This window comes from Epinephelus moara, chromosome 14 (genome assembly GCF_006386435.1).
Source record: "Epinephelus moara isolate mb chromosome 14, YSFRI_EMoa_1.0, whole genome shotgun sequence".
NCBI classification, from domain to species: Eukaryota; Metazoa; Chordata; class Actinopteri; order Perciformes; family Serranidae; genus Epinephelus; species Epinephelus moara.
Window position 1 is genome coordinate 7,698,930 of NC_065519.1, and position 23,533 is coordinate 7,722,462.

A 23,533-nucleotide genomic window follows, 5' to 3' on the forward strand; every position below is an offset into this window, starting at 1 on the left:
CTCAAACAGTGATCTGCAGCTTGGTAGGCGTCTTGCTTTAATGACATGCCATCCACCATCCCCTCCACCTCCACATGACAAAGTCAGCTCATGTACTACATCACTTACAAACGCTGATATGATATATATGAAATGTGTAAATGTAATGTATTCATGGTTTACAGAAACGTACAATGACAACATTTTCTTCTGGCAACTGTGCTGTTGAAAATACATTTAAATGGGATTTAAACACCAGTTTGGTGTAGAAAAATATGACCATAACCCCATCCAACCCCTCTGGGATGAACTGGTATGCAGACTGTGAGCCAGGCCTCATTGTTACTTTTATATCTTAGTTGCAGTTGATGTTATCTGTAAAAGTTTGCAGATCAACTCATGGCACTGGATAAACTGTCATTCAAAACCAGCAGTAACAGAAGAACCAGAAGGCGAGAAGAGAAGTCAGCTTCTGTAACATCCAACCCCATCTGAACGGGCGTACGTCATTGTTTTGGAGAAGCTTTGTTTTTCACACCCACAGAACACGAGACGAGCATTTTCAGATTTGTCTGTGGGAGTGAAAAACGCCCGGTTCAGTGAGGACAGAAAGGCAAAACAGAGAGGAGGAAAAATATTCAAAATTAGCATGAAGGTGGCCTCACTCACATCCAGACTTCTTACTACAGAGAAAGAATCTTCAGTAAACTGAGGACCAGCGTTGGAAAGTAAGGACATTTGAGTACATGCTACTTTATACTTTCCTCCACAATATCGCAAAGATAAATGTTGTACTTTTTACTTATTATTTAAAGGTACACTCTGTAGGAATTGTCAGTCACTGTTTGTAAATAGTATTGCCAGTGAAAGTGAAAGCCAACCCCAGATTCACTCTCGTTTGTTATTTACATGTTTAATGTCTCCATGCCGGTGATAGCTGTGGCTAGAGGCATTATGTTTTTGGGTTGTCTGTCCATACATCTGTCTGTCCATATGTATCCATCCATGCATCCCATTCTCGTGAACACAGTACCTCAGGAATGCCTTAAAGGGCTTTTCTTCGTAATTGGCACAAATGTCCACTTGGACTGAAAGATGAACTGATTAGAATGTAGTGGTCAATGGTCAAGGTCACTTTTACCTAGTCATCACAAACTCATAAACATGATATCTCACGAACACCTTGAGGGAATTTCTTCAAATTTGGCACAAATATCCACTCTTACTTAACAATGAACTGATTACTTTTTAGTGGTTGAAGGTCAAAGGTCAAGGTAACTGTGACCTTATATGTCCCATTCTCATAAATGTGATATCTCAAGAATGCCTTGAGGGATTTTGTTTGTTTGTTTTTTCAAATTTAGCACAAAGGTCCACTTTGACTCAAAGATGACCTGACTAGATTTTGTTGGTCAAAGATCAAGGTCACCATGACCTTGCATCTGCCTCATTCTCATGAACATGGTTTCTCAAGAACACCTTGAGGGAATTTCTTCAGATTTCGCACACATGTCCACTTGAACTCAAGAATGAGTAGAATTTGGTGGTTAAAGGTCAAGGTCACTGTGACCTCACAAAACATGTTTTTGTTTTTTCAAGTTGGGAATTACTTCACTAATTATGACAAAATATCACACAAATTTCAAGAAGGATAAAATGATGAAGTGATAACATAAGATTAACTTCACTGTGACCTCATAATGTTCTGCAAAAGCACTTTTCTGGCCATTACTCAAAGTATCTCAGGAACAGAAGGAGAGACTTTTGGTCAGATACTGAATTGGTGATACTTATCTCAGGTGCCCACCTTGAAACTGTGCTGATTATATAGATCTTTTATGCTGCTGGCGGGAAAATATGTGTGAAGCATCCATGTTTTTGCAACTTCACAGGTTCACAGAGGCATACAATTGCGAGGCGGTAATTCTAGTTTGGCACTGTATCCACAGTTTTTTGTAACTTACTCTTGGATGCATGCCGCTTACGGGCTGGTACCTGGTTGCTGCCTTTTTGTAGTCCCAACCTCATCTATGTGATGTGCCCACAATGTCCTCAACACAGATACTAGGAAGAAAATAAGAAATACAGGCAGAGGGCAGAATCTGCAGATAAACTAACAAAATGACTCCTCACTCCTTTTAATTGACCTGTAGGGGGCGCAAGTTTTCCAGAAACTGGCTCCGCCTAAAAACCGTGTGCCTTACCGTCTGTCGTCAAAAGAGTTTTTGGGGTGAACTGTTCCTTTAAGCAATTGATCTGAATACTACTGTCATCACTTCTGAGGACAGAGCATTCAGCAGAGTTTTATGATAATGATAATAATATGTAGGCAAAGGGCCAGGACACACACACACACACACACACACACACGCCTACAGTCCTGAAACTAATTACCCACATTAATGAGTGACCTTACAACGAACTGAAAGAAACAGCAGGCGCTCCTTTTATTCATCGCTAAAAAAGAAGAAAGAAAAAACTACAAAGCACCGTGTTCGCCCTCTTCGGGATCTCTCATTAATGAGCAGTAACAACGTGGCCTTCGCCACTGCTGTGTCGTCTTCTTCTTCTTTTTTTCTCCATCCTAATCTAACGCTCACATCAAAGTGTTCTCTTTTCTCCTCTGGAGCTACTCACTTCAAAGCCGGGGTGGAAAAGTCAGCAGCTGCATAGTAATCAGGGGATAAGGATTTAGTATTCACACACACACACACACACACACACACACACAAACAACCTCTCACAACCGTGTCTGTCACAGATTAGCGATTGTGGATTTTTTTTTTTTTTCATCGCCGTTGGTTCGATCTCTCCATCTCATTAGCCTGATCCGATGCCTCTCATTGACTTCTGGGTCACATCGCCTCCTTAATCCTTGTTTGTACATTCATTCATTTTAATTTGCTTTTAACACGTTCGACAAACTGTTTCATCAATACTCTCCAGCTGATTCTCTGCTGGTGCAATGATGCAATTCACCCTCCACAGAGATTATTTTAGACTAATATAATCTCATGTATTCTGATTTAAATTTTGTCTACAAGAAAGTGAAAGAGAACTGATGAAACTGAACTTTTCTGCAGTGCCTTTAAATTTATTCATGTCAAATTTAAAGCAAATTTGTTACATAATGGACCAAAGCTTGAATCACATCATCATCATCACCATCATCTACAATCACAAGATCACTAAAAACATTAGGAACCATCCTCTGTGGTCCACAAATATTCACAGCAGTTACTGAGCTTTGGCGCTGTGTGTTTTCCGTCCACCTGAAATATTGTTGTCCACCCATTTTGGTAAAACGTCAAGAGTACAGAAGAGCAGATGAGATCTGGATTATGCTGCAGGAGTGGATTGTGAAGTTTTCATTGACATTTTGATTCCTCAGCTTTAGATATCTCATCATGTTGGTGTGCATGGGACTGTCAAAGCGACACTTGTCTTTTAAAGGGTTTGGAGTGTGGTGATTTATTTTTGCCTTTTGAAAAATCAAAAACACAGGAGCAAAAATTGTAAGAAATTAATAAAACCTGCAGTGTAGAACTTTTGTCTCCCCCTTCTGGCAGTAAGAGTAGTTACACAAACTCTGTCGATGTGTGCAGCCCAGTCGCCTGAAAAAAATGTTGGTAGTGGATTCATTACATTTGCACGTTTCAGAAGTGTCATATCAAGGTTTCTAAAGTGGCATAATATATGAACTGACTTTGTCACTGGGAGACGGAGGGGATTGCGGATGGTGTGACTCCTAGGTGAAACGTTGCCAAGCTGCAGTCCATCGTTCAAGACCAACAAACAATAAAAACGGTTGTTTTTTGCGAGTCATTGCTGTGTTTCCATAGGCTTTTTAGCCACCAAACTTGTGTATTTTTTAGCGACCCCAAAACCAGTTATTTTAAGCCAAAACAACATCTTTTCCTAACCAAGTAGTGCCTAAATCTGACCGCACGTGAACCGCATCCATCCATCCATTTTCATCTGCTTATCCGAGGCCAGGTCGCGGGATAGCAGCCTTAGCAAAGCACCCCAGCCGTCCCTCTCCTCAGCAACGCGTTCGAGCTCCTCCTGGGGGACCCCAAGGTGTTCCCAGGCCAGATGAGATATGTAATCCCTCCATCATGTTCTTGGTCCGCCCCAGGGCCTTCTTCCAGTGGGACGTACCTGGACTATCTCTAACGGGAGGCACCCAGGAGGCATCCTGATCAGATGCCCGAACCACCTCAACTGACCCCTTTCGACGTGAAGGAGCAGTGGCCCTACTCTCGATGTCCGAGCTTCTCACCCTATCTCTAAGGCTGAGCCCAGCCACCCCACAGAGGAAACTCATTTCGGCCGCTTGTGTCCGCAGTCTCATTCTTTTGGTCACTACCCAGAGCTCATGACCATAGGTGAGGGTTGGGATGTAGATGGACCAGTAAATAGAAAGCTTCGCCTTCCAGCTCATCTCCACCGATCCATCTCACGCTCCATTCTACCCTCATTTGTGAACAAGACCCCGAGACACTTGAACTCCCTCGCTTGAAGCAGTAATCCACCGGTTTCTGGCAGAGAACCATGGCTTCAGTTTTGGAGGTGTTGACTCTCATCCCGCCTGCTTCACACCCAGCTGCAAGCCGCCTCAGTGCATGCTGGAGGTCAGGGTGTGATGAAGCAAACAGAACCACATCAACCACATCACGTTAACCACAGCGTTGTTGAAATATAGAGTTCAGCCAGCTTTATAATAACATTCAACTCCTCTTGAGAAAATAAGGACAAGTTTCTGGAGAATCCACCATCCGCAAACTTGTCTTGGACATTTCTTGGGATTTCCCGCCATACTTCTCATGGCTGCTCCATCGTTGTGGTCCTCTTACATAACGCTACAGACACTAGACACAACAGTCCTGCTATACCGAGAAGTACAGAAAGCTTTCCCTGAAGGCGATAGGGTGGATCAGCATCATGTGAACTCATTTGACAAGAGCTTAACTTTTCATTGAGCACCATCATCAGGTCAAATTTCCAATTGGTCCAATTTGTGATTCTACTTTATCTTTTCTGTAAATGTGTCAGTGTCAACCAGTGGGTGCCCCTCAAACAGTTTTTACAGTATTTAGACCTATGATATGTATCTTAAAGAGGTTAGGCTGGGCTGTGCTGATGTCATTAGTCATTAGGAGCACTGGATTGGGTTGTAGGCTATTTGAACAGCCAGCTGAAACTCAGGGAGTGTGGTTTCATCACAACACCCAGGCTGACCTGCCCAACCACTGAAGTTGTTGTCTTGTAGTTTGGGAGCTCGTAAGCTCCAGGTCACCTGTTTTGTGTCTTGTCTGGGAACTGAAAAATACTTCATGATGGCGTACTTTTGGGATGACTCTGATGGAGTTTCGGGGGACGTGCAGAAGAACTGTTCATCTTCGGGTGTCGGTGTGGCAGGCCGCTGCCGTCCAGGTATTGGTAGCTCTAACTAGCTGCGAACAATGAATTTAGGTTGGTAATTAGAATCAGTATCTGACCGCTGTATTGATGATGTTTATGTGTAAGTTATCTGTACGCTACAACAAGAAGGTAATAGCTCGCTGTTACGGGTTTGAAGACTAGGAGATTCTACTTACGAGTTTGGGGCTAAATGAGAATGACAACAACTGTGTAGCATTTGAGGAAGTTTTAAGGTATTAGCCGCAAAAGTTTCAAGTTCTTAATTGTCATTAGGCTGTTGTTGACAATGAAATAATTAGATATCTAATTAATTAGCAATTAAAGCAATGATGTGTAGTGGTATAAAGTAGTAAACTAATGATTTTTTCCATCAGCCTCAGCTTTGTGTACTTTGTGTTCATGGTTATAAGCAGACATTAGCATGCTAGCACAGTAGACATGGTAAACAGTATACTAAATATTTGCATGTTTACATTGCAACTGAAGCTTAGCTCAGCCTCCCAGAGCTGCTGTAGCATGGCTGTACACTCTTATACTGTTTAGCCATTTAGTAAACATGTACAAACCAGTCTGATTTTTAGAGGGAAAGTTGAAGAAAAATATGCCAAAGCCTGTCTGCTCAGAAAAGTTTTGAGACTGAGAGTTTTTATGCTTCTTCTGGTGCATCACTTTCACAGTATATTGCATTTTGTATCAAAAACGTTGGTAATTAGATTAGTCAATAAGCCAAAAGAGAACAACAATGTTTACAGTAACCTTTAACCGCTATTTATCAAGCAGAGTAAAAAAAATGTCTCTTTCCAGCCTCCCTAATGCGAGGGTTTGATGTTTTTCCTGTTCTCTGTCATTGTAAACTGAATATCATTTGGGTATGGGATTGTTGGTTGGATGAGGTGAGGTGAGGTAAACCTTTATCGATACCCAGTGGGGAAATTTGTTTCTACAGCACAAGGACAGAAATAAACAAACATTCGGGATGCACGATAATATCTCTACGTCATCGGCATTGGCTAGTATCGGCTTTAAAATTAATCAGAATCATGCTTTTTATTAATTTGCACGGTGAATGAATATTACATACATTGAAAAGTATTGTATTTCATGTCTCCATGTGCTGGTGGGCCGTCATGATGTTATTTCCACTACAGAAGAGACTTGATGATCAGTAAAATTAGGTCAAGGAAAAAGTGGATATATTGATATCAGAATGGGTCAAATGAGGGGTTATATATTAGCATATCGGATATCAGCAAAAAATCCAATATCGTACATCCCTGATAGAGATGAAAAAAACTAAAATGCAATATAAGTGAAAATAGACAAGAGCAATAAAAGACAAAAAAAATATGATAGTGGATTGACAGCAGCAGTCAGCAAGTCTGGTATATGTCAACTGGGAATATATAATTTGATTAATAATATATAAAATTATTCTTGTAAAGAAATTTCAAGAAATAAAATATAGTATATGATGATAAAATAGTATGACATCTGAACATAAAATAGTATAATAAAGGCTATTTGAAGACGTGATGGGCATTTCATTTGTGTATAATATGTGTGTTGTGTGTTAGGGAGAGTTAAACAAACAGGGATCTCTGCTTTTGGAATGAACTGTGCCCATGTTTGAGTCGTGTGTGTGTGTGTGTGTGTGCGTTTGTGTGCAGCAGGTGTGAGTCCAGACTTTGACCCAGGGTTTCTTCCTGTCCATCTGGATGCAGACAGTCGGAGGCTCTCTGAGTCTCCAACACTGAGCTCAGTGTCTGTGACAGTCAGAGCAGCTGAGAGGGGAAATTCTCCACTTTACTGCCGCACCTGAACACACCGTCCAGACAGTTACTGTCACACTGTGTTCATTTCAGCAGGGGGTTTATTTTTATTGTAAATTAATTTAAATGGAATTGACAGGCTTTTCTGTTTTTTTTTTTTTTTCAGTTAGATCTTTGTCTTGATCTTTTAGATGCAATTTAGGTGTTGAATATGTTTTGGTCTTTCAAATTATTAAACATAGGCGAGATGGCTGGCAAGCAGCAGACCACCCTTTTTTTTTCACAAGACACAGCAGCATTTCTAGCTGGATTTGTGGCACCAAAATCGGGAGGGGGGTTTAACACCAAAACCAGCTGTGTTTAAGCGAGAAATAGGGACATTTCCAGCCATGATGTGGCATCAAAACCAGGTATTTTTTAGTGAGGCATCATGGCATTTCCAGCCATGATTGTGGAATCAAAATCGAGTATTATCTAGCAAGATGTCACAGCATTTTCAGGCATCAAATCCTGGCATTTGATGCTAGGATTGTGGCAACAAAACCAAGTGTTTTTTAGTGAGATCTCAGGACATTTCTAGCTGTGGCACCAAAACTGGGTATCTTTTGGTGGGACATGGAGACATTTCCAGAGGCAACTGTGGCATCAAAAGTGAGCATTTTTAGGCAAAAAATTGCTGCATTTCCAGCTGCAATTGTGGCATCAAAACCCTGTATTTTTAGCGAGACATTGGAACATTTCCAGTCAAAGTTGTGGCATCAAAACTGGATGTTTTTTAGCGAGGCATGAAGACATTTCCAGATGCGATTGTGGTATTAAAGCCATACGTTTTTTAGCAAGACATCGGGACATTTCCAACTATGATTGTGGCGCCAAAACTGGGTATTAGGGAGACACTCAGTACATTTACATGGACAGTTTAATTCTACTTTCATTCGGAATGAAAGGCCATTCCGATTAAAAGTGGTCATGTAAATGGTCATTCCGATTGAAAAATCGTCATTCCGATTGAAAATTAAATCCGATTAAAGGGGGCGGTTTATTCCGTTTGTCATTCCGAATGAAAGAATTTTGTGTGCATGTAAACGCTCAGTCCTCTTTAAGTTCATTCTGGTCTTTCTGCGCATGCTCGTTTCCTTGCCTTTCTGGCGTGATGACGTATATAGCGCGCATAGCAACGGGCTGAGATAGAGCAGTCGGACTCCTTGCGCTCACCGGTTTCCATATTGCCAAAGCACGGTCTTCTATCTCCCTTCTTCGACCTTCTATCTCTCTTCTCCTCCTCAACAGACGAAGCATTAGCAGAACAAGGTTGTTGTCGTACTGCTGCTTCAAGAATATAAGCAAAACAAGCCCGAAAAAGGCACTAAGAACGGCGTCGTCAAGCATCTTGTTATCCGGAGCGAGGACTACAGTGTTTTCTTCCGGTAAACGTAAACACGTAACATCCGCCCTGCCCCCTATCCAATCAGAAACCTTCCCTGCCCCAAACCTTGCGCAGACCCGAATAAAGGCAATTAAACTGATCTCCCATGTAAACCCTCATTCGGGATGAATATTTCCCATGTAAACCACCTGGAAACACTTTAATTCCGAATGATTTCATTCAGATTTATTTCATTCTGAATGAGAAGCCATCATGTAACCGCACCCACTGAGACAATTCCATATGCAATTGTGGCATCAAAACCACGTGGTCTTTTGTGCCATTTTCTTTACCATAACCAAGTTGTTTTTGTGCCTAAACATAACAAAGAGGACAGTGTATCTGGGGGTAGGCTTTCACTTTGTCTGCGTATACTGTTAATTAACATCAACCGACAATTCCTGCATTTTACACCTTTAAGCTTTTCTTCCTTGGTCACATTATTGTTGTTTTTTATGGTTCATAAAATGTGTGGTGGAAGTTAGAGAAAAAGAAACTGGGCTGTCGAGAAGGAAGTTGTGTTGCTGTTGTTATACCAAAAGAAAACATGTATAATAATGATGATGTAAGCGGACCCATACAATCTGAATCTACAGCCTGATAAAACAGTGTTTACTATGTAAAGTTTGGCATGTAGTTAACATTTAGCACATTAGCATGTGAAAGCAGCATTGGTTGCATTAGTCAATAGAATGCACCTTTTGGAGACGATGATGTACAAAATTACATAATAAGCCACCCAATATCCAACCAGCTTTACATCCCTCAACACATTTGGTCGTGGAGGTAGAACCAGATAAAAATAACATCAATGATACACAGATAAATCAGCTCCTCCAGGTCTGTGTTGAGAGACAGGAGCGTCTTTTCTGTCACTGTCGTCATAAGTGTGTGTAGGTGAGGAAAGAGGAGGAGGTGGTGATGTTTTATTTAAAGTGAAACTTGAACTGTTTTATAATCAGTGCAGAAGTGTTCCCATGCTGCATCTGTCATGTGTTAGCCCTTCCAGATATCTCTCTCTGTGGGAGTGAACAGCAGCTGAACATAAAGAAAGTGGGTCGACACGACAGAGTTCTTCCTTTCGTTGTCTGTGGGTTTTAATTGGAAGAAAACTGTATATTCCCCATTGTATAGTACGTTGTTAGTTCAGCAGTTTGGTGATTACAGTCAGCGTTTAAAGCTGCATTAATTTAGCAGCAAACTAGCAACTGTTTGATATGTAAAGATATAGTGGAGTAATGGTGTCCTGAGCAGAAAATGTAGTCACGCTCCCTCTGTGTGTGTTGTAATCTGAGCATCTCTGTTGCAGCAAGTGCATGTTAGAGGATGTGATTTCCTGTGTGTGTATCCCAAAGGCTAGCTAATTTCCACCCCTCTGCACTGCATACAGCAGTTACACATGGTTTTAGCTGATAATGATGACAGCATCATCATGTAAGTGTAGTGCCAACCCTCTGGACCCCCCGAGGTTAACACTATTAGCTCTGTCAGCACTGTTGCCATTGTTAGCACTGTTAGCACAGCTAGCTGCTGGCTTAGCCACCTCCATGTTGAGAGCCATGTGCAGACAATTCCGGCAAAGACTTTTCTTACTCATACCAACAAAAAGTGGTGTATCATATCACTGCAAAAGGTTCCACCTGGCTGCATTACAAATTGACGCTGCCCAGCAGGGTACCATACCGCCACAAGAGCTCCCTTTTGGTGTCAGTGATGCCGATAATAACTGACAAAGCGGTGGTATTTGATGGCTTTGGAGTGAGAATGGGCTGTTCCGTTCATGCAGCCAGTTGTCTACGCAAATGCTAGTTGATAAGCAAGTATATCTGTCAGCACTGTTTGCACTATTAGCACGGTTAGCTGCTAGCCGCTGGCTTAGCCATCTCCATGATGAGAGCCGTATGCAAACAATTCCGGCTGAAACTTTTCTCATGCACTGTTGTTACGCATACCTATGCTTGCCTGAGAATAATACAGTTCAGTGGAAAGAAACAAGGTCCATTTCCTCAAGTACTGTACATAAGAACATTTTAAGGTACTTCTACTTTACTTCAGTACTTCCATTTTATGTTACTCTATTCTTTCGTGTTGGTATTTTTACTTCAGTTAAGAGTTCTTCCTTCACCACTGATACAAGTACTGGCGTCTAGGCATATGGAAGGCAGAAAATATTACAAATGCTGTTGCGTGCAGTTTAAGCAAAGGCAGCATCATTGCAACAGGAACCAGCTGCTGCTGATGCTCATTATTTTCACACACACACACACACACACACACTGTTGCTTGGTGATGTGTTGGATGTTTTTAGAGCACATTAATAAGATACATCTGTACAGCGTGGGAGATTCAATTCCTAAAAATGACAGCGTGCGACACGAAGAATGAAAAAACAAAAGGTGGTGTATGAAATAAATAAAACCTATTACTATTACACCCTCACACACACACACACACAAACACACACACACCTATGCTGCCGAGTCCTTTCTTTGGCGTCTGCTCTCAGCAGGATGTGCACTCGTCTCCGTTTGCTCTCATTGATTCAGTTCTCTGCACTCCGAGACGTTACCATGGAAACGGGAGACGTCGACCCCCCGTTATGCATTTCTATTCATCTGTATTAAGTCTCAGCCGCCTCATTGAGAGCAGAGTAGTACGCCTTGTATCACCTCATCTCTCTCCATCTCCACATCAGCTTCTCGCTTCCTCCTCTTTTTATATTTACTCTCTATTTTGGTTTCTGTCTAGTTTTCACTCATCTGTATCCTCACTGCAACTTTCATCACTCCTGTCTTTCTATTTCTGTCCAGATGTTGTTCTGCCTCTCTCCTCTCCTTGATTTGTCTCTTCCTTTTTTCATAAACATATATCTGTCATCACTCTCTCCTCCCGTCCCCTTTCTCTGTCTATTTCCTCTTACTCTCTCTTTGTGTTTTATAAATTACTTTCAGTTTTTCTCTCTCTTGACTTGCAGTTCTTCTCCCCATTACCAATCACGGCAAAAAAAAAATACAGTAAAGAGCTACTTTCACAAGCCAAGGTTAAAAACAGATCAAACTTAAATTACCTCTTCCTTGTAACTATGATGGAGGAGACTAAGAACTTGTCTTCTCAGGCAGTGTTGCCCTCAGACTGCACATAGTGTCAACCAAGCTTCTCTTGCTGATCATCGGTGTCAATTTGATTTAATTTGATTTATTCAGTGTTTGTTTTTGCACATTTTGTAAATGTGTAAATGTCATTTCCAGTCACAGACAACAACCTTGTTACTAAAAAACGCTTAAATGCTATGTGTCAAATATAAGTTGCACTTATAATTTAGTGAAATCATTATTTTAGTGAATTATTTGTTTATTTATTTATCATTTAATCATTATTTTAGTATTCTAAAGTACCCCTAGGAGTACACATAACCCCATTTCAGAAACAGTAATGTGGATGATAGCAGCTACATTTGCCGTCTTGAGTCACATTTTCAATTTATGCTTCAGTGAAATGTTTCCGCCGCCGTAATCTGCACAGATAGCTGTTCAAAATCACACAGATATCCTGCTGTATATGTCTCCCGTGGTACTGACATGAAAAATGTTTTGGTTCAGTAAATGTCTGCTGTCAGTCAGCCTGGTGAAGGCAGTTTGGCCGGCTGCTGTTCTCTCAGCTCCACAGGAGCTCCTGCTGCTGACAAACGGCTGCTTCTATGAACAGATGCTGAATAATCTGAATCTAAAATCTGTGGTTTTAGAAGTTTGTGTGACAAATATGAAGTTGTCTACAACATAACAAAATTATGCAGTTGTACGGCATTAAAAAAAAAGTGTTGAGCGACACTTTTCTCTGTCAAAAATTCGTAATTTCTGTTGAGCGACACTCCAAGCCAACAATAAGGCTTTCGTAAAGGTCAGTTGAGGATGCTGTAAATTCAAATTACTGATATGTCACAGAAAAAGTATCACGGTATAATTACTGATATCTTGGCGAACAGTAAATGAAGATAGAAAACGATTTTAATTTCAGTTCTTGTTTGATAGAATTACCCAGAAGATTACCCAGAAGTGCTCTTGCAAGGCACAGAGCTGCTGGTTCAGCTGGTAAACTGTCTTTTTCCAGCTGCTGCACTGTAGCAGATGTTTTACACTGACTCTGCTCTTGAGCAAGGCACTGAGGGTAACTCAAATACTAAAGTGTCACTCATTCTGTCTGTGTGTATCACATGTACCATGCGTACTGTGTGTGTGCGTGTGTGCGCGAATGTGTCCAGACTGTCTGTTTGTGTGGTCTGATCAGTGTGTCATTGTGTGTCCCCTCTCCCTCTCCCTCCTCTTGCCAGTCCCCCCAGAGGCCATCGGCTTCCTGTCGGCGGTGGGCGTCTTCATCGTGGCGTTGGCCGTCCTCTTCCTCTTCATCAACAAGAAGCTGTGTTTCTCACGCATCGGTGGACTGCGCTGTCTGGAGCAACATGGCCGCCGGAAGAAAGGACGACTGGGAATCCGCCAGGGGCTCGGTAAGTGACATCTCTTTATGTCTACCTGATCAGTGAACAGTGAAACCTTGTAGGCAAGCGGACACAAAAACTGTCAAGATGATTAAAAACAGTTTCTTCAGTTTTAGTTAGTCAACTGCACTTCCACAATTAAGGCTACAGGAATCAATATTCATATATGTTATTTTTGTGCACTTTTTGAGTATTTGTTTTGCATTTCGGTGCTCTTGCAGAACATATGTTGATCACAGGAAGCTCTGGTAGCTCTGAATGTACTCCAACCCACCAGAAAATAAAATATAGGTCTTTGTTTTTATTATTACTTCTATGCATACACATCCTCTGTTTTCGTACAAGGCAGAAGTAAGTGCTGATGCCATTTATTAGTTTATTAAAACACAGAATAAACTCACTTAGTGACATTATGACGTGCTGAGGACGGCCCTGCCGGCATGTTTTTTAAAATACCAACCATGTCCGTCGTTCATGATTATATCTGTAAATCTGCAGCATTTAGCTGCACCTTTTTTATCCTATCGAATCATTTCATCTCAGCTTCAACTTTTCTCTCCACACTGCCTGATTACAACAACATATTGTCATTTAGTTTGGAGGACTTGTTGGACAGATGAAGTCACAAGACATTTAGGATTTTGTTTTACCTTTTTATTTTACAGTCTCACAGCTGTATGGGTGAACTGATTTTCAATGAAAAGCAGTTTCTCCATCCACCCTGCAAATTCTGTGCTTTGTCTCCAGCTTTGATTTATGCCAAGGCCAACATGTTTTCACTCAGAAGTTGAGGAAGCCTTTATTTCCTATGAAGGCTGAAGTTTGTTTAGAAAGGACGCTGTGGCACATAACTAGCAGGAACTGACACAGCGCACTCGTGGAATATGGCAGCTTGGTCAGTGGCCCTACGCTTCAAACTATGATGCTCTGGGTACCCCTTGATCATCAGTTTTGGACAATCAGGAAAGGAGTGTCAGTTTCTACTTGTTAAATGCTACAGTGTACTTTCAAAATAAACCTACATTTTCACAGGAAAATAGGTTTCGGAAAACTACTTTAGGTTTAGGCAATAAAACTACTTGGTTAGGTTTAGTTTACATTGGACTTAGTTGAATGCCTAGTGCATCTCAAACAGACACTAAAACCTTTTCAGCAGTCATGGGCTGGCATGGCTTAGCTTGGCTTGGCTTGGCTTGGCTTGGTATGGGCCATCAGCTCAGCATGGCAGGGAATTGCATTTAAAACAGGGCTACCCACTTGAAGGTGTGTCTTCAACTGATGACATTTAAAAGCAGCGGGCTGATCCACAGTTTCAGTCCCTTGTTATTTTTGCTGCATGTGTTTTTCCACAGCAGGGCAGGTACTGTAAAAGAAGTTTACCTGTTGGAGCTGAGCTGATTTTACTCTTCCTCCCTGCTGTACCATTACACTTGCCTTTATTGAAGAAAAGTCACTAACAAAGTTCCACTAATTCAGCAATAAACACATTTCATTTCTTGTGGATTCTTCACAAAAAAAGTCCCCCGTTATTTTGTTATGTAAAGCTTTTATTGTGAAGCCGAGATGAGCTTTCGAGCAGCAACTTCACACAACTTCTTATACAGCAGATAGCGAACATGAAACAGTGAAATAAAGCACATATGTAAAGTAAAAACAGGACGCAGGAGAGAAACTAAACTCCAAACCACAGAGATTCAGTTAGAGGCTACAAAAGTACTGAGAGCTGAACACAGAGACTCTTAAACAACACCTTTCTCTCTGGTCTCCTGCAGACATAGGGGAGGAGAGTCTTGCAACACACACGCGTGTTTCAGAGGGAGAAGGTGAGACACCACCACTACCTGCTTGAGGGCGGGTGACCCAGTCCATCTGCAGCTCAGTGTGGCACAGCTGTCTGAATTGAAAATGGGAACGCAAATCGGAGCGGTATGGCTTGACTCGGCGTGGCCAAAAGTGACAGTGGAAAAGGCCCACTGACCAAGCTGCCATATTTGACACCCTGGGGAGGGGACCATGTTGTCCTGACACAACATGGCACCAAATCTGGAAATCGCAGACATCTGAAAAGTAGTGCATCTTGAGCTTCAGTTAGTAGCTGTTCTGTAGCTGTCAGTCATATCACATGATCTTTAGCAGCAGCTGGAGTTTGCACAGTTCTCACTGAGCTGTAGATGTTCAAATTTTCTTTTTTTTTTTTCCATCAGCACATTAACTGCTGAGGACAGGCACAAAACAACACCATAATGGCCGTTTCAGGTTTGTGTTTTTTTGTTTACTTTCAATAAGTGTCTGAAATGACTCACATCGGAGGAGGCGAGAGCAAAGTTAGCACGACCCATAGAGCCACAATAGCCACATAATGGGAAATACGCCAGGTTGAAATAAGCTGGAATCTTCCTTTGACATTTAACGATCTTCTAATCTCTCCCTTCGAAAGAAAGACAATGACACTGTTTCCTAAAAGGTTGAGCTGAATATGCTCATCTGTGAGCGCTGTGGCTTTCTAGTCAAGGCTCACCTTTTATATAACCTGAAACATCTCAGTAGGAGAGAAAGAGAGCGTGTGACTCCTGTATGCATTATATGACTCCAATTAAACTCTCCAGTAACAGAGAAAGAGAACGTGGGTGAGTTTGTATTTGTGCAGTGGTTCCTGTGGGCGAGTGTGTATGTATGAGAGAAAGAGTTGAGTGAGTCAGCCACATACTGCCACAAAGCTCTGCAGCAGCTCACAACGAAAATATTAACATTAGAAAACCTTGAAGAAAAATTCAGCAAAGAGAGAAAAAGGACACTCATTTTGTACTTTTTATTCTCTCTCTTTCCGTCACTCTGAAGAGCTCTTCCTTTCCTCCCACTTGTCAAACACTGCGAGCACACGGAGCAAAGGTCACTGAAGTATGACAAAAAGTTACATTAAAGGATCATACCAGTGTTTCTGCATGTTGGACTTAAGCTGCGCCAAAAGCTGTAGGTTCACTGTGTGTATGATCTGTGGTAACTTGATTAATTGTGTTTTTGGTGATACTATTGTAAGGCTCTCTTGGTTGACATGCCTTTCCAGTGTTGTGTGGAGGCTGGGCACAGGGTCTGTGGAGTGGCAGACCGGCATTGTGCTTCAGTCAGTTATGGGGGTATCACACTGCTCATCCTTTTCTGAGAAAGTTTATTCTAGAGTGATGGAAGGGAGGCTCTGACTGATTGCCGAACCCTAAATTCAGGATGAGCAATGTGGATTCCCTCGTGGCCGTGCAACAGGGGACCAGCTCTATCCTTGCAGGGCTCCCGTAGGGCTCATGGGAGTTTGCCCATCCAGTCTGCATGTGTTTTGTGGACTTGGAGAAAGCTTATGACTTTGTCTACTGGGGAGTCTTGTGGGTGGTACTGCCTGAATATGGGGTACCAGGTTCGTTGCTACGAGCCACCTGGTCCTTGTTTAAGTGAGAGCTGTGTCTGCATACTCGCCGTTAAGTCAAAAGTTTTCAGTTGGTTTTGGCCGGGCCCACTAGGCCCGTTTCCACTGAAGAAGTTCCTGGTACTATTTGGGGAGCAGGAACAACTACAGGAACGTTCTCTCGCTTGGCCCTCTCAACCGCCGTGTCTCCACTGAGAGAGCGGAGTAGGAGGAAGGTTCCTGTAAAGTTACCGGGCTCTGTATGTGACGTAATCATTACGCAACCATTTTGACCGGGGCGACGTAGGGGCGTAGGGACGCCTTTAGCCGTTAGCGGTGTCTGTAATAACTCCGGTCACGGTCCGTGAAAAAAATATTTTTTCTAGCGGATGTCTTAGTTACAACATGATTGAGCTAACTGGAGTAGTTTCATGTCATATCCGACAACGGGAGGCTTTTAACAGATGACGTCCTGATGTTAGCTTTGCTGCTGCTGTTAGCTTTCTAGAAATCGTGATTTCCCAAAGCTGAGTAAATACCCCAAAACTGAATAAATACCACACATAGCAACACAAAACTGCTTTGCTAGCTCAGTCATGTTGTAACTAAGATATCCGCTGGAAAAAATATTTTTTTCACGGACCGTGACCGGAGTTATTACAGACACCGCTAACAGCTAACGGTTAGCCCAGCTAATCTACGATAACCATGTTGTTATTTACAAAACGTCACATCCCGCCTTGAGTATATCCAATCAGCACCAAGTAATCCCCAAGCCCCAGCCAGGAGTTTCTCGGGGCCGTTCTTAGTACCTACTCCGAGGCAGGGACTTGTTTAGCCCCTGTAAAAGTTCCGGAACTCTGTCCTTGGGGCTGGTTCCTGCGGTGGAGACACGCACCAACGGCCCTGGCCCCTTAAAATTACCCCAAAGTTCCTGCTGTGGAAACGGGCCTACTGTCAGGGGGTGTGAAAGGGTACAGATGACCCCATCCCAGGCCATGTGTTTATTACTGAAATGGTTCAGTCCATCTGACATGGGTCAGGTGTGCCAGGTGCTGCTAATTTAAACATGTGAGACAGACTGCTGCCTCATTAGCAAAGTCAGAATATCTCACCAAACATCAGGGGCTCCTAATGGAAAAGTCAGGGTACAAAGGGAACAAGAAATTGAAGGAGAAGAGAGGCACTGGACAAATGTCTGGCAAAAAAGATAAAGAAGGAGCAGGTATGACAGGCTGAGCTGATGGTGAGAGGCGAGGCAGACTAATGTTAGAAAATAAAAACACTCTTGATTTGACCTAATGATAAAATTTCCTCTATCAGTGTTTGATTTTACTTTTCTCTAATTATTTGTTTTTGGCCCAGGACACATGTGACTACCTCTGCATTTCAAAATAAGAAAACAAGGTCTTAACAGTAGATACAAGTAGATACAAAATACATGTGGACATATTATCAATTGGATTATATTGGCAGGAAGTATAAAAATGTATAGGGACCCATCCCCCAGTTGTCCCCCTGCCTGTGTTTCCTAACAGCTGGCCTGGTTTTGCCCTCCAGCAGGGTTGTCCCTTGTCACCAGTTCTGTTAGTCATAGTCATGGACAGGATCTCAAGGTGCAGCCAGGGGGGAGGGAGGAGTCCAGTTTGGGGACTTAACAGCATCCAGTCCAGTTGCAGGAGAGAACCATGAGGAGCTAATGATATGTTACTGAGCACCAGTTGGAAAAAGATATACCAAAGATAATTTAATTTGCGAACAAAAACTATGTCTGTTTGTTCAGGTCAAAGAAAACCTGTTATTTTTTGGTTCCAGCTGAGAGACAATTTTGCGAGTCCTGAACCAAGTTATTTTTGGTCGAAATGTACTGAACCATTCAAAGTTACATACAGGAACCAGAGAGGAACCGGTTGCATGTTGGTAGAATTGGGGTATGATTGAGCTTTTGGTGCATATTGTTTCCTACTGTCTTTATGCTAAGCTAACCAGTTGCTGACTGCAGCTACATGTTTACTGGACAGATATAAGAGCGGTAATAATCCTTTTATCTCACTCCGGGCAAGGAGATATTTTTTTTAATACTGTAAACATTTTGAGTGGAGTATCACTTCAGTGTTGAACTATACAAAAAAAGCTGAAACAATAATGCTTGTAAAAATGGTTAAAACCTGACAGTGAGAGCTTCCTCTGTGTGGGCTGAAGAGGGTAAATCCTGCACACTTGTTTAACTCTGGCTGTGAATCATTTTAACTCAAAAGTTTGGTTGCATTTTTAGCTGCAAACGAACTCAGATTTCCCCGGTTTATTGCTTTATAATCGGATTTGAAAAAAGAAAGAAAGAATAAGTCACACTGCCACCAGCCGGATGGTTGAATCCAGGTGAAGACTGTGAGTCAAACACTGAGCAAACACTGTGCTGGTTTGTTGGTTCTCACCTGCAGCAGGTGGAGTCTCTGGTATTTCCAGTCGATTTCCTGAACAAACAACATATCCTGTTTGGAGTCAGCAGACGAGGTAGGGGCTCTTATGCTATGTTATGTTGACGTGATGTTTTAGTCAAATTATATGTAAAAATGTAGTTTGAACCTGGACTCTGTAATCTGATTTAAATAGTTTCATTGGTGCAAACAATGAAAACAGCGTGTTACTTTCAGTAAATCTAGGGTAACAGAAGTGACAAAAGAAACTATGACACTGTTGTGAAATTAAAATTGTGCCTGTTTTCTGGAACTAAGAGCACCAGTCTTGGCTTGGCATCATCTGAAGGGTTTTAAAGGTTTACTTAATGAGATTAAATGATCAGAATATGATGAGGAGATATATGATCCATCCAGCTGTTGACTGTGGTGCATGTCCATGAAGAAGTGGGACTTAAATCATATGTATGCTTTTATTATTGTACTGTTACTTCCACTCAAGGATCACTGCTTATGTGCTCTGTCAGGTTGTCACGTTTCCAGTGAGTTAGTGTACTGTACACACGTGTTTCTTTTCATCTATAGGGTTATGAATGACTTGAGTATGACACAACGTTATTGAAAAGTAAGATGCACGTGTGTCTTTACAAACTGAGCACATGTTCAGATGAACAGGTCGCATCTGACCTTCACAATGGAAATGATTCTTTTCATCGACTCTATGTATCTACGATTCAAATGACTGTGTGTGTATGTGTGTTTGTGTGTGTGTGAGTTACGTTGAATAGAATTAATGTATGTAATCGTTCAAAGTTTAGACTGCCTGTCATGAATATATTTAAAGTGCAAGAAGCATGTTGTACTTTCACCAAAGAGTGAGAAGAAGTGTACACAGTAGTTATGTTAAATAATGACCAGTGGACAGGCAGAAGTAAATCAGCGGCTGTATTCTCGAAGCTTCCTAGTGCTAAGAGTCGCTCCCAGTGACGAAATTCTACGAAAATTCTTAGAATTTCCCCTTTAAGTTAAGACTAGGTCCTTGTAAAGATAGAAGTTATTCACAGAGCAACTTAGACCTTAAAAGAGCTCCTAAGGTGACAAACTGTCAGGAGCAGGGAGGAGGACTTTAAGAGGTTTAAGAGTTTCTTAATCAGAGGAGAAAATGGTGGAAACACAAAGAGGTCGGAGAGATATTCTCCAAATGCTGGATGACAGTGATTAAATGAAATGCTACAGATTAGATCATGCAGAGATAATATGTGTGGTTGATCTCATTAGGAATACACACACATTTCCCACCTAATGCTATGACGCCACAAATAAACCACACCTAAATCCACACCTTGCAGGCTCACACAAGGGGCGTGTCTGTGACAACCAATCACATCTGTTAAAAGAAAGCATCACACCTAGCAACAGGGTCAACTACACCTCCTCACTAAGGTAAAAGTTTCTGTCCCTTCCTCACTCAGAGCTGTTCTGAGAACTTTCCTACATCACTCCTAAGCTGGGACTTCTTACTAAAAGTTTTTAGGCTAAGTCAGGCGCTCTCTGAGTGAATACCACAGTGTAACACCGTGTCTTAACTGGATGCAAACATCAGACTATCACTCTCGAGTAACCACTGAAAAGGTGGGTGAGTACGTACTTCCTTATTATTCATACTCACACAAATGCTATTGCAGGTAACTTATAGATATCATTCTTGTAGCTTCCATACTTTATCATATCACCATCTCAAATTTGTAAAACAAGCTATTTTACTGCATCCCACACAATTCTTAGCAAAAACGTTCAGCTCTCTGGTGATCTCTCTCCAGCCAGATGCCAACTTATTTAGGTTTTTGTGGTGGAATAAGGAGGTATCGTGTCTGTAATTCCTCATATCAGCCTCATGAATCAGCCTTTCCTAATGCATAGAGGTACTCTCAACGAGCGACAGGAATGAAATAGAAACAGGATGTCCGACAAAAGTTCATCTCAAAACTGCGTGCTGCGTGCTGCGTTGGACAGTCCAACGGAAACCAATGCAAGCCGTTAGGACAAGGTTTAACAACACTTTGTTACAAGTCCTAACTTAGTCCTGCATTCTAAATCTTACTAAAGTTAAAACACAAAAGTATTAGCATCTGAATAAACTGTAAATACCAAATGTAAAAGTACTGACCTGTTTCAGAATAATATATAAATATATATATATAAAATATGAGCTGATTTAATTACTGCATCTTTGACTGGTGTTTAGTTCTAGTGTTTCCTCTTCTTTTCTTTCCTCCCTGTTTCTTCCTCTCGCATTTCTTCCTCGTTTACTCCTCCTTTCCTCATTGTTTCCTCCTTTCTTCCTCATTTCCACCTCTTCTCTCCTGTCCTTTTTGTGTACTCCTCTGCTCTCTTCCTTGTTTCCTCCACTCCTTTTTTCTTCCCTGTTTTCTCCTATTTTCTCCCCTCTCCAGTTCCTCTTCCAATTCCTTGTTTCCTTCTCTCTTTTCCTTTCTTTCTGGATTTCCCCTTTCCTGTTTTTCGTCCTTGTGTCCCCCTCTCCTCTCTTCCTTGTTTCGTTCTCTCATTTACTCTCTTCCTTGTGTCCCCCTTTCCTCTCTTCCTCGTTTTCTCCTCTACTCTCTTACTTATGTCCTTTTTCCTCTCCTTTCCTTCTTGTTTCCTTTCTCCTTTTCTTCATTTTCTCAGCTTAATCTTAATAATATATCATAATGTGTTAGTGGATTTTGTATTTACATTTTGCTGTAGTAACTAAAGCTGTAAATTAAATGTAGTGGAGTAAAAAGTACAGTATTTGCCTCGAAAATGTAGTTGTGTAGAAATGTAAAGTTGTACTTGAGTAAATGTAGTTGGTTACATCCCACCACTCTCATTAACATCCAGCAGCGAACTGTTGGAGCAGGTCAGTCAGAGAACTGAAGCGTCAGCTGATGAGTAATCAGCGGCTCATTCATCAGCTGCTCGGCTCGCAGCTCGTTAGTAAAGTCCAGTCATATTCATGCAGTGCAGCCATGATTCACTCATACCAATACCGTTTACTGATTCTTTATTCTCTTCCTGTCCAGTGAAAACCATGTATCTCCAGTTGTATTGATTTTAAAATTAATTAAACAAATTAAAGGGACAGTTCACTCCAAAATCAAAAGCACACATGTTTGCATGTGGAGTACTCCCTGCAAAAACCTTACAGCCGTACCCACGTGAAAAGTGGAGGTTACAGCTATTGGCTGCCATCAGAGCCCTGTTCCCTCATTAATGATGGTTTATATAATATCTTATCGATGCAGATTAATGAATGAATCAGTCGACCTCTGGTGAATGCTTTTAGATTTCATACGCTAAGTACATTCTGTTCATGAGACTGAAATAAGGTGTAGATGCAGGACTTGTAGTGGAGTATTTTCACAGTGTAGTTCTAGTACTTTAACTTCAGTAAAGGATCTGAATACTTCTTCCACCACTGGATCTGGGGACGTTGTGATTGCATGGTCAATGTCTTAAACTCTCAGGCCACCAGGACAATATATGTTACTGTTATAATTTACTTTTGATACTTACACACACAGTATATCTACTCACTAAATATATATATACACCAAGGACTTTAACTTATAAAGGAGCCTTTTTTCATTTAGTGTGTGGGAAGTGTTCTTTGTATCCCTGCGTATTTGAGTGTGTGTGCAAGAACATGTATTTGTGTGTGTGTGTGTGTGTGTGTGTGTGTGGCAGTTGCATGTAATCATTAAGCCACATTACTCCACTCTGAGAGCTTCCGCCTCCGAATAGCTTTTTAAGACACAAGTTAACAGAGCAATCAGCCGTCACTCGCCCACTCAAAGCAACAGCTTCCTGCTCTGTAGGTAACCATGGCAATCGCTCAGGTAGAAGAGACGGCAGAGTGACCTGCACTTTAGAGAGGAGGGGCCGGTCGCTCCACCGCCACGTCACTCATTCAGCTGTTGCTATCCAATTATGGTCAAATTATGATGTGAATGGAGCGACCCTTTGTGCTGCTAACGCGACAGTGTGGGTTTAAACAGCATTCGTTCTCTCCTCACTTGTTTTATGAGCATTTATATCTCATAAAGGAGCGATTATTTCACCTGCACAAAATGGGTTCATTATACTGTAGCTGAGAGCTGGCTGATACTGTTGGAGATGGACTTTTTTGACCCAGATAACGGTCATTTTCAAACCTGGGTTGAATTTAACTTCGGTTCATTTTCCCCCTTTTGGTACGATTCATCAAACAAGTGAGACCCTTTAAAGGAAGTGGTCTCATGTTATTGCAGAGTGGTTCATTTGAGGTGGGAACCAAATCGGACCTCCATCTGAACCAACTGCAAGGCGCACTCTGATAGTTTGAGCTAAAAGACTCCCATAGGCAGGTGTGCTTTGCATGGCGGGGCCGCAGGTGGCAAAATCAGCAGCTAGTTGGAAAATGAAAGTGAACATTCTCACCTTAACTTTAAACCTTAGTGATGCATTATGTGGTATTTCTCGTTAAGTATCACGACTTTTTGTAGTGTTAGAGGCACCTCATCAAAAAAAGGTGATACTCTAGGCACTGCTGGCCTTTTTGTAAATGTATTTTTTTGCAAATATATGTTTTGTAAATGTATTCCTGTGGTG

General features: G+C 41.7%; 1 protein-coding gene across 7 annotated transcripts in view; it reads left to right on the forward strand.

The window, feature by feature from the left end:
- The window catches only part of syt16 (synaptotagmin XVI), a 73,699-nt gene that overhangs the window by 13,309 nt on the left and 36,857 nt on the right, over positions 1–23,533 (forward strand). For 3 of the 7 annotated variants that reach the window (XM_050062496.1, XM_050062497.1, XM_050062495.1), the window contains exons 1-3: positions 5,261–5,415; positions 12,926–13,099; positions 14,863–14,913. In XM_050062496.1, the coding sequence (XP_049918453.1) occupies positions 5,316–5,415; positions 12,926–13,099; positions 14,863–14,913 (325 nt within the window). In that variant the 5' untranslated portion in view covers positions 5,261–5,315. Of the gene's footprint in view, positions 1–5,260; positions 5,416–12,925; positions 13,100–14,862; positions 14,914–20,393; positions 20,538–23,533 lie in introns of those variants that run through there. The other 4 variants (XM_050062501.1, XM_050062498.1, XM_050062499.1 and 1 more) reach the window with 3 other exon arrangements.